This window comes from Gossypium hirsutum, chromosome D11 (genome assembly GCF_007990345.1).
Source record: "Gossypium hirsutum isolate 1008001.06 chromosome D11, Gossypium_hirsutum_v2.1, whole genome shotgun sequence".
Taxonomy (NCBI): Eukaryota; Viridiplantae; Streptophyta; class Magnoliopsida; order Malvales; family Malvaceae; genus Gossypium; species Gossypium hirsutum.
Genome location: NC_053447.1, coordinates 17,644,229 through 17,660,688, shown reverse-complemented (window position 1 = coordinate 17,660,688; position 16,460 = coordinate 17,644,229). Strand labels below are relative to the sequence as shown.

Genomic DNA, 16,460 nt, shown 5'->3' with positions numbered 1-16,460 from the left:
TATTAGTTCATTTAACAATATCTAAGACCAGTTCTGAAATTTAGATAGCTGTTGACAGACGTCTTGGTGCCAAATCGAATGCTAAACTTTCCAACATCAGACATGCGTTGTATTCAATCAAGAAAGCAGATCTTTCTGTCAAAGATTATCTTTCCAAAGTCAAGAGTCTAAGTGACAGCTTGACAGCGACTGGGGGTTTTGTTTCTGAACAAGAACAGGTCAGTGTGATCGTGGCTGGTCTTCCTATTGAGTTCGAGTCCATTCGTGTGTTTGCGTCTGCTATACCGATGAGCCTGGATGTGGTTACTGAAATGCTTCTTGATTTTGAAGCACAGCAGTTGGCTTTGTTAACTGATGCACCGTTGCAAGCTAATGTAGTGTCTAGCTCACAGCATGATAATTCTGATAATCCTCGAAGTGGTACTAGTCGTGGACAAAGGGGTCATACCCGTGGGTGGTTTCGTGGACACACTCGTGGCTCAGGTCGAGGGTGGTCTCGCTCAAAACCCCAGTGTCAATTGTGTGGAAAGATAGGATATTTGGTGCAAACGTGTTATCATCAATTTGATAAACATTATTTTGGTCCTAATTCAGGTTCTTCTGTCTTAGTCAACTATCATAGTTGCGGTGATGCGTCTTTGTCTTGTTGCTCGTCACAAAATTGCTGTAACTCGCATTCGCCATACTCAGTAACTACTCAAATGTGGTACCCCAATTCTGGGGCCACTAATCATATTACACCAACCATGGCGGGACTTCAAAACACTTCTACTTACACAGGTACCAGTAAAGTCTCCATGGGTAATGGTGAGTCTGTCCCCATTTCTAATATAGGTCATTCCACCTTGGTGACTGGCTCTCGTTTGTTACACCTCCGAAATGTTCCACATGTTCTGGCTGTGTGTAAAAATTTGATCTCAGTAGCACAATTTACTCGTGATAATGCGGTTTATTTTGAATTTCATCCTCTTTTGTGTTTTGTGAAGGACACTCGGACAGGGAGGATTCTTCTGGAGGGCCGCATGCATGATGGTCTGTATCGGTTTGACTTTTCTAGACCCACTTCTAAGACTTCTGAAATGGACTCTTCTCCTCGAAGTTCTTGTTCTCATCTTCTTTACAATACGCAGCCTTCTAATTCTGTTTCACATTGGCACGATCGGATTGGCCATCCGTGTTCTGCTACTCTTGCTTGTGTCCTGAAGTCGTGTGGTGTTTCGTTCAAGCGCGATAATTTTGCAAGCTATATGCGCTCCTTGTAAGCTTGGCAAGTCTCACAAGCTGCCCTTCAAGAGTTCACAGACTGTGTATTCATCTCCATTTGAGTTAGTAACATCTGATGTGTGGGGACCTTCTCAAGTTTCTTCCAATGGTTTTTCCTACTATGTTTCATTTGTAGATATGTATAGCAGATATACATGGCTATATTTTCTTAAATCAAAATCAGATATGTTTCATTGCTTCCTTAATTTTCACAAAATGGTGCAAGTTCAATTTGGAGTATCTATTAAAATAGTGCAAACCGATTGGGGTGGTGAATATCGGTCACTATCAAAAACTTTCTCTCAACTGGGAATTCAGCATCGAATTACATGTCCCTACACTTCGGAACAGAACGGGGTGGTTGAACGGAGACATTGCCATGTGGTTGAAATAGGACTCACACTACTTGCTCGAGCCTCCATGCCTTTAGAATATTGGTCATCGGCTTTTTCTCATACTGTACATCTTATCAACAGGTTACCCACACCTGTGTTACAACGACAAACTCCGTTTGAGAGGCTGTATAAAACTCAACCTGATTACTCTCAGCTAAAAGTGTTTGAGAGTACCTGCTATCCATACCTGAGATTGTTTAAGCAACGTAAACTTCAGTTTCGTTCTCAACAATGTGTGTTTCTTGGGGTATGTTCTAATCATAAGGGCTATAAATGTCTGGATGTTGATGGAAGAGTTTTTGTGTCCAGACATGTCTCGTTTGATGAGACACGGTTTCCATTTCAACATGGGTTTCCTCGGTCTACAGTGGTGGTGCCTCAGAACCGATTTTGTCATCAATAGTCTTCCTTACTTATAGTTGACTCTCCTCCTCAAGTTGACTCTCATGCTCATGTTGACCCTCCTACTCACGTTGGGTCTAATCAGATTGGGTCCCCTGCAGATCATCTTGAAGCCGTTGCACCTACACTGTCTTCTCATAGCTCCCGTTCTACTCTAAGTTTCCCTTCAGAAGATTTAATTCCCGAGGCTCCCCTACCAGCTTCAAATGTACCAGCTGCTAGTGTACAGGTATCTCCTGTTAACCGTCATCCTATGTGTACTCGCTCAAAAAATGAAATTTTTAAGCCGAAGCTTTTTACCACGGAGTTGGCTGACAAAGAACCATCCAGTATCATGGAAGCTTTCCAGAGTTCGGTTTGGACTACAGCTGCACAGGCTGAATATGATGCATTGAGAGCTAACAACACATGGAATCTTGTTGAGTTACCTGAAGGTCGTTGGGCAGTTGGGTGTAAATGGATTTTTAAAGTAAAGCGACATGCAAATGGAGACATAGCTCGCTACAAGGGGTGGCTAGTCGTTAAAGGGTATTTACAAGAGGTTGGTGTTGATTTTTGGCAGACTTTCAGTCCTGTAGTTAAGCCAACAACGATCTGAACTATCTTAGCTCTTGCGGTGTCACGTGGCTGGTCTCTTCATCAAGTGGACATCAACAATGCGTTCTTAAATGGAGACTTACAGGAGGAGATTTACATGACGTAACTACCAGGCTTTGAGCAACAGTCCAAGAATGGTCGTCCCCTTGTCTGTAGATTGCGAAAGGCTCTTTATGGCCTCAAACAAGCCCCTCGTGCTTGGTTTAATAAGCTAAGGGAATTCTTGCTAGCTGCAACTTTTGTTCCTTCTAAAGCTGACTGCTCTCTTTTCATTCGACAATCAGAAGGGCACATTCTCTATGTATTAGTCTACGTTGATGATATCATCATCACAGGTACTGACTCTGTTGCCATTGATCGTTTTGTCAAGGATCTGGATATTCATTTCTCTTCGAAAGATTTGGGACAGCTGAATTATTTTCTAGGTATCGAAGTCACATAAACCTTGCATGGTGTCTTCTTGAGTCAGAAGAAATACATCTTGGAATTACTTTAGAAAGCTTCCATGGACAAGTCCAAGGCTTCTCCTACTCCAATGATGATAACTTGTCATCTGTCTACTTATGAAGGAACTCCGATAGAAGATGAACATCTGTTCAGGAGCATTGTCGGTGCCTTATAATATGTGGTCATAACTAGACCAGACATTGCTTTCTCGGTTAACAAGGTTTGCCAATATATGCACAAACCCTTAGATGTTCATTTCAAGGCTATCAAACGCATTCTAAGGTACCTACAATGAACACTTGATTACGGGTTACAGTTTACGCGTCACTCAAGACTTATTCTTGAGGCATATTCAGATGCAAGTTGGGGTTCCGATGTTGACGATCGTCGGTCTACTTCTGGCTTTTGTGTTTTTCTTGGCGAAAACCTAGTCTCTTGGAGCTCCAAGAAGTAACAAGTGGTCTCAAGATCAACTGCAGAAGCTGAGTATCGAAGCTTGGCTCATGTCACGGCTGAAATAACCTAGATTCGATCGCTATTGGCAGAACTAGGGGTGACACTTCCAAGTAAAGATTTAATCTGATGTGACAGCTCAGCTGCCATTGCTGTAGCAAACAATCCAGTCATGCATTCCAAGTTTAAACACGTGGAACTAGACTTGTTATTTGTAAGGGAAAAAGTGGCAGACGGTTCACTATAAGTTGGTCATGTTTCTGGACAAGATCAGGTTGCTGACATGTTGACCAAGCCCTTGGCTGTAGGGTTATTTGATAAGTTTAGAAAGAAACTTGGAGTGAGGAATGTAGAGAAGCAGGAGCCATATTGAGGATAAGAATTAGTTAGCTCAAAGCAGTTAGTCAGTTAGTATTAGTTAGCAGTTATGGTTAGAGGTTAATAAGTCTGTGTATTAAATACCCAATTGTAAGTGTGCTTTAAGCAAGGGAGTTCAATAAACTTCAGTACGTATTTTCTAAATCTTGACAGTAGGGATATGTTCAAAAAAGATAAGGCACGGGATTGGGATGAAAAGTATGAAAACACTGCTGTGTGTGATTAGAATGGGGAGATCAGGAAAATGTTGCGACTGGAATTAATAAGATAAAATATTATATATAATATTTAATGAGATTGGAGAGGTGGATAAATACAAGGCTAGACTTGTTGTGAAGGGGTATTCGCAATGATAAGGAGCAGATTATATTGAAGTATTTACCCTGTTGCTCCTATGGAAACAATTCGAATGGTTGTAGCATTTGTAGCTCAAAGAGGTTGGACTATCTACCAACTAAATGTGAAATCAAAGTTTTTGCATGGTGAATTAACTAAAAATGTTTTTTTGGAGTAGCCAAGTGTTTATGTTCAACCGGGAAATGAGGGGAAGGTGTATAAACTAAAAAAAAAAAACACTTTATGGGCTTAAGCAAGCTCCATGTGCTTGGTATAGTCGAATAGATGCTTACTTCATGAAGGAAGGATTTGAGACATGCAATGATGAACATACTTTGTTCATAAAAGGCGACACATGAAAATGGTAATCGTTAGTTTGTATGTTGATGATCTCATTGTTTCTGGTAATGATGAGCAGATGATAATTGAGTTCAGAAATTCTATGAAGAATGAATTTGACATGATAGATCTTAGGAGGATGAGGTATTTTCTTAGTATTGAAGTGTTGCAAAAATCTGATGGCATTTTTATTAGTCAAAATAAGTATGCATCAGATGTGCTAAAAGGTTTCGGAATGGATGAAAGTAATCATGTTTATGTTCCATTAGTCCCTAAATTCAAGCTTTCAAAGGATGAAGATGGAGTCGAAGTAGGTAAGACTTGCTACAAGCAAGTTGTTGGTAGTCTTATGTATCTTACTGCAACACAGCCAGACTTGATGTTTGTGGTGAGTCTTACTAGTAGATACATGGAAAATCCTACCGAGCTACATTTGCAAGTGGTGAAACGAGCTTTGAGATACTTAAAGGGTACCACTAAGTTTGCAATCTTCTATAAAAAAGGAGGAGAAGATGAACTTATTGCTTATATTAATAGCGACTATGCTGGAGATATAAAAGATAGAAAGAGTACCTCTGGTTATGTGTTTTTATTAAGCTCGGGAGCAATTTCATGGTCTTCTAAAAAGCAACCAGTAGTTAGTTTGTCCACCACAAAAGCTAAATTTATTGATGTAATATCATGTGCATGTCAAGCAGTATGGTTACAAAGGGTGTTGGGGAAATTGGACAAGAATCACGAGAAATTGATCACTATTTTTTGTGATAACAGCTCGGCAATCAAGCTCTCCCAAAATCCAGTAATGCATAGTTGCAACAAACATATTGATGTGCATTTTCATTTCCTTCGAGACCTGACAAAGACTGACTGCATTAAACTGGTGCATTGTAATTCACAGGATCAGCTAGAAGATGTGATGACCAAACCTCTTAAGCTGGATCAATTTTGTAAGTTGAGAATATTCTTGGGTATCTATGTAGAAGCTGACATAAACTAAATGCTTAAAGCATTTTTAGTTTAAGGGAGGAATTGTTAGGATTTGATAATCTGTTTTAGGTTTGTTTGGATAATAAATCTCGTTTCTTCAGTGATATTTATTTGTTTGATTTATTCAAAGTTATTGAGTCATGGACTCCTTTTCTTTCTCTTTTCAGTTGTGATGTACAACTATAAAAAAATCATTTTCTCCTTCAATAATTTTTAGTTGTGACGTATAGCTTGGTAATTATATCGGTACTATTTTTTTTCTTTTCTATTTTAGAGTATAGATGGGAAGAAGCTAAAAAGAGAAAATTAGTGGATTTAGGATTCAAAAATAATAGAAGTAATTTTAATTATAGAAAATAATAAATTATGAATCATATCAATAATAAACAAATCAATATTTACTTATTGTTAAGAGAACAAGAACTGATTTTGGGAAAATATATATTTTTCTTTAAGACTTTTGTTAACACCAATTTTTATATAAATAAAAAATATTTAATTTCATCAAATTTTATTATAAATAAATTAGAACCGTCAAGTAATTGTAATAAAACATTCTCTTATTATTATTATTATTTTAGACTACATTATCTTAATTTTTGTTTACATTTTCATAGTTTTGTTTTATCCATCCTGTTGAATAACGAATTCAAGAACGAAGTCAGAAAATTTTTTTGAGGCAAAATTAAGTTATAAATTTTGATAAGAGTTAAAATGTAATTTCACCGTCGTATTAACTTATATATTCATAATTTTTAAAGGACTAAATTAAAATTTTATCATTTTGGGGGTTAAAGTACAATTTTACCATTATTTATTTATAATTTTATACATTTTATTCTATTTTCTTTGAAAGCGGCTGTGATTTAGTTTTTAGTTTCTAGTCATGTTGTGGCATTTATATGAGATATGGCAAGGTAAGGGTGTCACCAAATTTATTTGAAATTGTTCTCGAAAGACCTTATCAAGATAGAGCATAGTGATGGTATTTTTAAAATTGAAATTCGAGATGGTGATGATGAGAATGATAGGCCATATGAGATTTGACATTTTGTGCACCACTATTGTGGTGGGTCTTTTGACTGTGGTTTTTTAGTTGATCAGAGTTCATTGTCAAGTTGGTCTAATGATGACGGGATAATAATGCAATTTTCAATAGTTTGATTAAAGTGATGCATCTCTAATTTGTTTTTGAATTTTTCTGAAGTAATGTAAGTAGATTACTCTGCTGATATGATACTTGTGCATCAATATATAGTGTCTTATTATCATTTTCGTTATCCATAATGTCTTCATATTATTATTATTTATGATACCTATTAATCCTATTATTTTCTTAAAAGAAATTATCCGATTAAAAATGATGTCACTTTTCTTCCATGTGAAATTTTGAGATAAACATTGACTTGTTGATGTGATATTGATCTTCTTCATGTAGTTAACTTAAAATTGGATTGAGTTTGAAAATTCTATGAAGTATGGAAATAAAATAAAAAATAAAAACCATTTATAGGGCGACTAAAAGCATTTTGATAAAATATAGAGTTTATTAGCATCGTTTTGTTGACTAGTTTTGATAGTGGTTCTTTTAGATGGGTAACGTGTTTATCTACGATTAATGTAAAAATAGCGGTGACGATAATATTAATTACTATAATTATATTATAATATGAAACAAAAATAAATTAAATACACTACACTAAAGATAACCGCTCATCCAAACAAATCAACATTCAATTAACATTACGAAGAGGAAAGGTTGAATCAATGTACAACTGAAATTTTATTTCTCAAAATAATAATAAATTAATTAAATCCCAAATTTTGATTGAGACTGTCCTTATCAAATTGCACATGGCTCTTATTTTTCAAAAGAGAAAGGTTTTTATTTTATAGGAAGTCAACAGGCACAGCTGGCAAAAGAAAAGTGTATACTAACTGTTTAATTACGTATAAAAAGTTCAAATGGAAATTAAATATTATTTTAGTTAAAATGGTAAAATTGAATTTATTCATTTTTTCAATCGTTAAAATTGAATTTATAATTATAATGAGGTATCAAGTTCAAATTTCATAATATATATGTATTTTTTTAATATAAAAATAGGGTAAATTATATTATATATTTTGGTCACTTTAATTTTTTTTCAATCTAATTACTCTAGTTAAAATAATTACTCAAATTGATTACTGTCGTTAAAAATTCCATTAATCCACCAATGGATTATTGATATCACATATTTCTAACTTTTAATTAAAGCTAACAACTTTTATAATTAGTCCAAAATACTTTTTTATTATTTACTTTTCCATGCTACTTAACAACAAACGGAAAAATGAAAATCCTATCATCATAATTCAATTAAAAGAAAAGGAAAAAGAAAAAAAATTTTACTTTATGCCGAGTAATTTATATATATATATATATGCCATTTTTTAATATTTATAATTTTAGGTCATTCTTTTATATTTATGAGAATATGCCATTTTTAGAGAGAAAACTGAAGACGTGTCTTGTAGGATGCGTTTTCATTAAAAATTGATCACTAAGATTCTTTGTTCAAATAGTTAAATGTTGGTGTTTTTGTCCTTAAGTCTTAGGTTGATTTCTCTCCTACCTACATCTGTATTTTTATTTCATGTTATTTTAAACTTTTTTTAAAATTAATATTTCTAATATATTAACTCTTTTGGTTAGATGGATAGATAATTGTGATTTCATTATTAAGTTTTAGATTCAATTCCTCTTATAAGCATTAATGTGTGTCAAGCTTTTTTTATTTTTAATTAATAACTATACTGTTTTCAAGTTTTTTATTTTTAATTCATCTTGTTAATTAATAAATCTTTTATTTATGAAATCAAATAATTATTGTAAATATCATTATTTTCAGTAAATATAATTTTTATATGTGTAATATTTATTTTTTAATCCATATCACGAGTATAGTAAAATTTAGTATTATATTTTTGCATGTGTATTTGAAATAATAATGATGTTTGAAATAATCATTTGATTTCATAATATTAGGAATCACCATACCCAGAATATAGGTAGAGAAAATAAATATTTGACATATAAATATTATATATAAAGATCAATATATCAAAAAAAATTAGTTGATGTTTTTAAAAATTAATTACATATTTATGATTTGATTTTATAAATAAAAGAGTTATTAATTTAAAAACTTAAAAATAATATATTTATTAATTATAAACATTAATTAAAAAAACTTTAAACAACATGAAATAAAGTACATATTAAAATGCTTATAAGAGGAATTAAATTTGGGACTCAATGATGAAATCACGATTATCTAACCAAAAGACAGAGGCGAATCCAAGGGGTTGGCAGGGGGCCCGGCCCCCCTTAAAATGGAAAATAATTGTTTTGACCCTTTAGAAAATTTTAAAATTTTAAATTAATAAAGGTAAATTTACACTTTACCCCCTAAAATTATGAAAATTTAATTTAGTCATTTAAAAATTATGAAGATATAGACTATTAAAAATTAAAAGTTTATTTCGGTATCCTAAAAAAATTTTCTGGCTTCGCCCCTGCCAAAAGAGTTAATGTATTAAAAATATTAATTTAAAAAAGAAGAAGCTTGAAACAACATGAAATAAAACATACAAATGTAAGTAGGAGAAGAATCGAACCCGGGACTCAAGGATAAAAACACTAATATTTAACTATTTGACCAAAAAAACTAAGTTATCAATTTTCAGTGAAAACACGCCTTGTACGACGCGTTTTTCAATTTTCTCTCTCCATAAATGACCTATTCTCATAAATAGAAAAAAAAATGGCATATATATATAAATTACTCACTTTATGCTGACACTTTAAGGAATAGATTTGAGTTTAGAAAGGTTTTTATTTTAAGTAAAAAAAGTAATATTTCCAATAGTTTGTTAGGTCAAATTTCCACAATTCCTTGACGATTTTGAAGGTTGATGGCTACTTTATTATTCATCCTAGTACCCTTTTATCTAATAGTGCCCTTTTATTGAAGAATTCTCCGATAGAAGGTTATGGTGTAAAATTTGTAAATTTGGTTAACAAAATATGTAATAAAAAAAAAGTTTAATTAGTTATTTGATATGAATGATTTTTGTTTTGTTTTGTTTTTTGTTAATAAACAATCTGTTAATAACATCAACTTCATCAAAAATTTTAGTCTGGTTGTGGTAGTTGGTGACAGTAAGATGGTCAGTGGTGTTATGCTAGCAGGTGGGCTCATCGGAAAAGGTGGAGTGATGATCATGATTTGTCGTTGGATTCCCTCTTCTTAAAAAGAATTCAAATGTTGATAATGTCACCATTGAAATCTTCATATTGCAAATAAATTACTTAAAAAATATTTTGGACTAATTATAGAGAGGTCCCTAACTTTAATCAAAAGTAATAAAAGTGTCATATCAGTAATCCATTAGTGGGTTAACAAATTTTTTAACAACAATTACCAATTTGAATAATTATTTTTTAGAACAATTAAATTGACAAAAAAATTAGAGTGGTCAAAATAAAAACCAACGCTATTTTAAAGTGACTTACGAGGTAATTTACTCTAACAAATAATATTTAGAGAGTTAATTAGAGAGTTGCCTTAAAATAATATTTAAATGCACTAAATTTGAAATTTTAAAAAATAAAAAAATCAAAACAATCATATATATATATATACTCTAATAATAAAAACCTTTTACACCAATTTGATTACAATTTCAAATTGATAAAAATGGAAGAAAAAAAATTATATATGAAAGATTTAATTATTAATTTATTAAGTGGAGTGGTAAATATTTATTTATGCACTTACCAATTTTGGGTTGAATCAATAACCATTTGGTTTATTTTTAATTGTTGTATTTAATTATTTTATATGAAAATATTTAAATATTTTATATAAAAGTATTATTGTAATATTATTTATTATTTTCTTAAAAGAGAGTTTTTGAGTGTTTTTTTTTACCAACTCAATTAATTACATTATATATAGTATAGATAGATTATAAGTCATTGAATATCTGTATATACTATTATTAAATGTTGAATTGAGTTTGGCATCACAAGTTGATGGGCATAAATTCAATCATTAAATTATCAAATATTTTTCATCTAATAAAAATATTACTCAAAAAATAGTTTTTTTGACCAAGTTGATTTGATGTCAAGAGTCAACCAGACACCAACTCAATTGAATAATAATAAAAATATCCTTACTTTACAAGGTTAATTATATTATTTTAAGTGTGCTTTTGTCATTTTATCCCTTATATAAAAAATAGAAAAAAAATGTACATAATAAAATTTGAACTCGACCCTCTAAAGTTTTCAAAATTTATACCATCCTACAAAAATTTTATTTATCATTTATACCACTTTTTTTATAAATATATTTGTTACATAATTTTATTTTTACTTTGTTACAAAGTGGTAAGGATAAGAATTCAACTCTTATTCAAAAAATCGGCTAAAGATCTTGAATAGCCTAACCGAATCATATTACTTATTTTGTAAAAAATGCTACACTTTTGTAGGCCATAAAACAACTAGCATCAATAAGAACAAAACTTTTTCATGACCCATATGTAGAATTTTAATTTCGTTCTACCAGCACAACCAAAACTTCAACCAAATTGTTCAAACTTGGCCTAGGATTCATCTTATTCTTAATTTTAAGTGTTTAACATTGATATTAAAATAGAGGTATTCAAATTAGTTGATATTATGATATAAAAAATATTGTTGTTAAATCTTTTTAAATAATTGATATTAGGTGAAATTTTTAAAAATATTTTGAATATTATAAAATAAAAATTTAATAGTATAAAATTTTAGTTTTTAGATAAATAATTCTTTTAAGTGGTCAGTAATTCTTTTTTTTAAAAAATTAGTAGGGAGCAATTTTTTTTAAAAAAAATTTATCTAATGTCATACTTGAAATAAAAAAAAATGCAAAGAAAATTACACAACTAACTTTAAATTTGGAAACTGGAAAGTGTGCCTTCTTCAATAGCATTATACTTTTCAAATTGATAAATCGAATTATAATATACTTTTCAAATTATCCAAAAATATATACACACATAATCATTATATTATGATATTGGAAAAATTAGGAATTTTATATTAAGTTGATAAAAATTTAAATTATAAATTTGAAAGGGTTAACTTTTTTTGGGGGGTACAAAATGAGAGGAAACATAAAGACTAAATTCTTTAAATATAAAAGGCATAATAACTTTGACTCTCTAATTTTAAAAAAAAATTATTTTAGTCCCAATTTACTTTTTGACCTCTTTTAGCTTTTACACTTATATATTTTTTTGTCAAATCATCTCAAAATAGACGAAAAAGTTAACATTTTTTTAACTTTACTGATGTGGCATACACATTAATTACCACATGGATTACATGTCAGCATTTAATTATTTTTTAAAATTTAAAAAATTATAAAATTATTTTTATAATTTAAAAATTATGTAAAAGGTATAAAATTATAAAAATATTTTTAATATTTTCTAAATTTTCAAAAAATTAATTAAATGCTGACATGTCATTCATGTGACAATCTACGTGTATGTCATGTCAGCAAAGTTAACAAACATTAACTTTTCCACCTATTTTGGGTTGATTTGACAAAAAATCCAAATACAAAGGCCCTCTAAAAATAAATGGAAGGCTAAAGTGACTTTTTTTTTATAAAATTGGAGGGCCAAAAAAATCATTACACCAATACAAAAATTTGATAAGGGGCCTGCCTTAACCGTGACCATGCAACTGTTCTACAATCATAAATTCAAATCCTAATGCATACGCTCTTGAGAATAGACTTGTTCATGGGTCGAGCCACCAAAAAATGAGAGGGTTTGGGCAAAAATATAAGACTGTAAAATGGGCTTGGACAATAAATAAGACCCGTTTTCTTAACGGGCTTGGCCTCGAGTAAGCTTTTTTTGGCCCGAGCCTGACCTGAATTTGCAAATAAAAAAATTTGTTACTTCTTTTTTTACTGTTTTGACACTATTTTTTCATTATTTTGCTATCATTTCACTATTATTTTGCTATTATTTTGTTGCCATTATTTGGATATTGTATAAATATTATTTTGTTATTAATTTTGCTACTATTTTAGAGGTATTTGTTTGTTAAATTGTACTTATCTTAGTGTTATTTAAGTATATTTAAAAAAAAATCATTTTTTGGGAAACACTTATTTTAATATTATTAGTGTATTTGATGTATTATATTTTTAAATTTATTTTTATATAAAAATAATATAAATAATTTTAATATGAGCGGGTCGAGTTGGACTCGAATTTTAACATTTTTATCTGGATCTGGCTTGAGCATAATTTTAAACCAATTTTTTCGGTCAAACATAATAAACAAATTTATTTTTTTACTCGACCCGACCAATGAACAACTCTACTCGGGAACAATGCACTCTATTTTACTTGTATATTTTCTTTAATTGGCTATATATTGTGTAAGTTCAACCTTTGCGGAGTATTTTGCAATTTATTGATTAGTACCAAGTAAACATAAAAATGAAAAAAAAAAGCTAAAAGAATATCGTACTATATTCCCCCCCCCCCCCAAAAAAAAAAAAAAAACTAATATCTGCTAACCCTACCACCGACTGCTATTAAATATTGACATCTTATTAAAAGCAAACTTTAAAGAAAAGGTTTGAGGAGTGAGAGTCTGTTGTCTCATATACTACAAATTATGAACACAGATTTATGCATATATATGATTCAAACAAATTATTTTTCCATTATTCATAATAATCGAAAATGACACACAAACACAATATACCAGCATAGCAAGAAAAAGTAGTAAATCATTTGCAACCTCTGGTGTATAGTGAACAATTTGGAGGTTTCTTTCTGCCTGAATTACTATCAGGAACGCAACGTTTGCCAGTCTTACGGTCGCAGGCAGCTGGAGAAGGGACAAGGGCTCTGGTAGTTGGACGTTTACTGCCGGCGAAGTTGATTGCCGCACTTGCTTCAAATACCATTTTGCTCGCTTCTGAATCCATCAACAACTCCATCGTCTCCATGGCGTTTGAAAGCTGCAGGCACTCCTCCTTATTTAAAGAACCACCGCACCACCGGCTGCCGATGTTCTTGTTCTTCTTAACCGCGTCGGCCGCACAGTGTCGGTCGGTGCTCAATAGTAGCATCACCATCAGGACTGCTAAATTGAAACCTCCCAAAATTCTCCTACAGTGTCCCATATTTCCCAGAAATCTCTAATCATAAAAAATTCTCAGCGTTTGAAGTTCATATATATATATACAACCAATTCTGATCCACTGAGCAGCTAAGCAGGGCCAAGTATTTTTAAGTAAAAATGTAATCTTTCTTATTATTGCACCAACTTAATTAATTTTTTTCCAAACCAAACACTTAATTAATAAATCAAGAATTTAAAGCCAAAATGTTAAGAAAATTTAGTTTCTCAAAAATATAATGAATGAGTTAAATCTCAGTATAGAGATTGTCCTTATCAAAGTGCACATGGGCAAAGAGCAAAGGTTTTAATTTCGTTGGAAGAAAAGTTGGGAGGCACAGCTAGCAAAAGAAAATGTAGATAGTAAGTGTGGTAACCTAATTCTAAGTACAATCATTCTTTGTAGAACACACCAAAATTAAATGCATTGTAATTCTAATTGATGCCAAAACTCAATTAGTGTCATCAGATTTCTTTTTGCTACAAATTAGGCTCTCTCTTTTTTCAATTATTGGTTTCTTTTTTTACTAAAAGTTACAAAATAATTTTTTAATTCTTTTCATTTTTGTCACCTTCCGATAAATGGCTAACAAAGGATGATGTGATAACTTTTAAAATTTTCATAATATCAACTTTATATTTAACATTTATTCATTGTGTCAATTTAATCTCGATTCTAAAAAAATTAACCTTCAACGTTTACACATTATGTAATTTGATATTATTTTTCAATTTTACTTTTCCACCAAAAAAAATCCAAGATGATAATTTTATGCAATAACATTCTTAAAAAATTAATCATCAATATTTATACATCATCATAATAGGGTTTTTTTTCTAATAATAATAAAAATCGATGTGGAATGTCTTTTTGTTTATGTGGTAACGTTCACTCTTGTGTGTTGTATGATTTTGATATTGTATAAAAAATAAAGAGTAATATTTGATGCATAAGTTTCATGCATTATAAACAAGGGCAAAGTCAAATAATTTTTTGAGGGTTGGAATTAAATTGTACATTTTTACAATTTTAATGACTTATATCTTTATAATTTTTAAAAAATTAAATCAAATTTTTATCATTTTGGGGATCAAAATGTAATTTTACTATTATTAATTTAAAATTTAATAAATTATAAAGGAGTCTAAATGAAGAATTTTCTATTTTAAGGGGGTCAAGCCCCTACTAGCATCTTGACTTCGCCATTAATTATAAGTAAATAATAATATAACCTGTCATGATTAAATTAAATAAAAAATATGAAAAACTTGTAAATAAATACTAATAATTTGTCTAAACATCATAACTATTATAAATAAATTTTAATAACTCTTCAAAATTTAAGATTTTAAATTTAAAAATTAAAAGTTTAAGATATCTTAATATTTATTTATTTAAACAAAGTGATCAGTACAATGTTATATGATAGAGTTGTTGAGAGAGTGTGAAATGGTGAGATAGTACAGTTAGGATTGGATTCGCAGTTCTGGTTTTGTTTTATTGAGAAATGTGTAGGGTAAGCAAGAATGGAGGTTGTCTCATTATACTTCAATCTTAGGCTGTAGAATGTCATTTTTGACCCTTGTAGGTCTGACAGATCATGTGTTGCCTCTTGTTAATAGGTAAAGTAAATTACAAAACAATCTACAAAGGTGAAACTTATAGCATAGGAAGAAAATATACAAGGCATTGTTCCCAAGAGCCTATACATGAGAATTTGATGAGAGTACTGCTGCTTGTCACATATACTACAAATTATGAAAAGAGATTAATGAAACCAGAAATATTTATGCATATATTGAAAGAGATGTTTCTCCATCATCCTTATTTATATATATATATATATATATATATATATCTTGATAAATTGAAACACAATATACCAGCATAGCAAGAAAAAGTAGTAAATCAGTGGCAATCTTTGTTGTATAGTGAACTACAATTTGGAGGTACCTTTGTGCCTGTATTCCTAGCAGGTTCGCAAGACTTGCCTGAATTACGGCCGCAGACAGCTTGAGAAGGGTCAAGGGCCCTGGTAGTTGGATTTTTACTGTTGGCGAAGTTGGTTGCTGCACTTACTTCAAATACCATTTTGCTTGTTTCTGAATCCATCAACAACTCCATGGTTTCTATGTCGTCCGAAAGCTGCAGGCACTCCTTATTTGAAGGATCATCGCACCAGCGGCTGCTCATGCTCTTAGTCTTCGTAACCGCGTCCGCCGCACAGTATTGATTGGTGCTCACTAGCATTACCATTATCATCAGCACCCGCATTGCTAAACTCATACCTCCCATCATTCTCCTGCTATGTATCTCCCACGACACTCTTTATCTTAATATATGTAGAACCAATTCTAACCCACCGACCATAATATACAATATTTTATATATAAATGAAAAATAAATATTGTCTACTGGTGCATTCAATAATTGATCACGGGTGTAGATAATTTCTGTATTTTACTATTTTTATTCCCTATCTAGTTGTTTCTTAATTATTCTGAAGTAGGAATGAAAAGAGTGGAGTTAATTTTTATAATTTTAACTCAAAACGAATATAAACACCAACCAAGATTCAGGCCACATTCTAGCACACATTTTTTAATTGGAC

At 31.1% G+C, this 16,460-nt stretch overlaps 1 protein-coding gene across 1 annotated transcript; it reads right to left on the bottom strand.

Moving 5' to 3' along the window:
* Nucleotides 1-13,363: 13,363 nt before the first annotated feature.
* LOC121223801 (uncharacterized) lies at nt 13,364-16,207 on the bottom strand. The gene is made up of 2 exons (XM_041106330.1): nt 15,803-16,207; nt 13,364-13,867 (listed from the first exon to the last, which is right to left on the bottom strand). The coding sequence occupies exons 1-2, from the start codon at nt 16,145-16,147 to the stop codon at nt 13,454-13,456; spliced, it is 759 nt and encodes a 252-aa protein (XP_040962264.1). The 5' UTR covers nt 16,148-16,207; the 3' UTR covers nt 13,364-13,453.
* Nucleotides 16,208-16,460: the final 253 nt, after the last annotated feature.

Bases quoted from the DNA above. Each gene is read 5' to 3' on its own strand.
- LOC121223801 (XM_041106330.1), bottom strand. From the start codon at position 16,147: ATGATGGGAGGTATGAGTTTAGCAATGCGGGTGCTGATGATAATGGTA. The intron at 13,868-15,802 runs GTACCTCCAAAT...TTTTATGATTAG, and splicing joins CTAGGAATACAGGCACAAAG to AGATTTCTGGGAAATATGGG.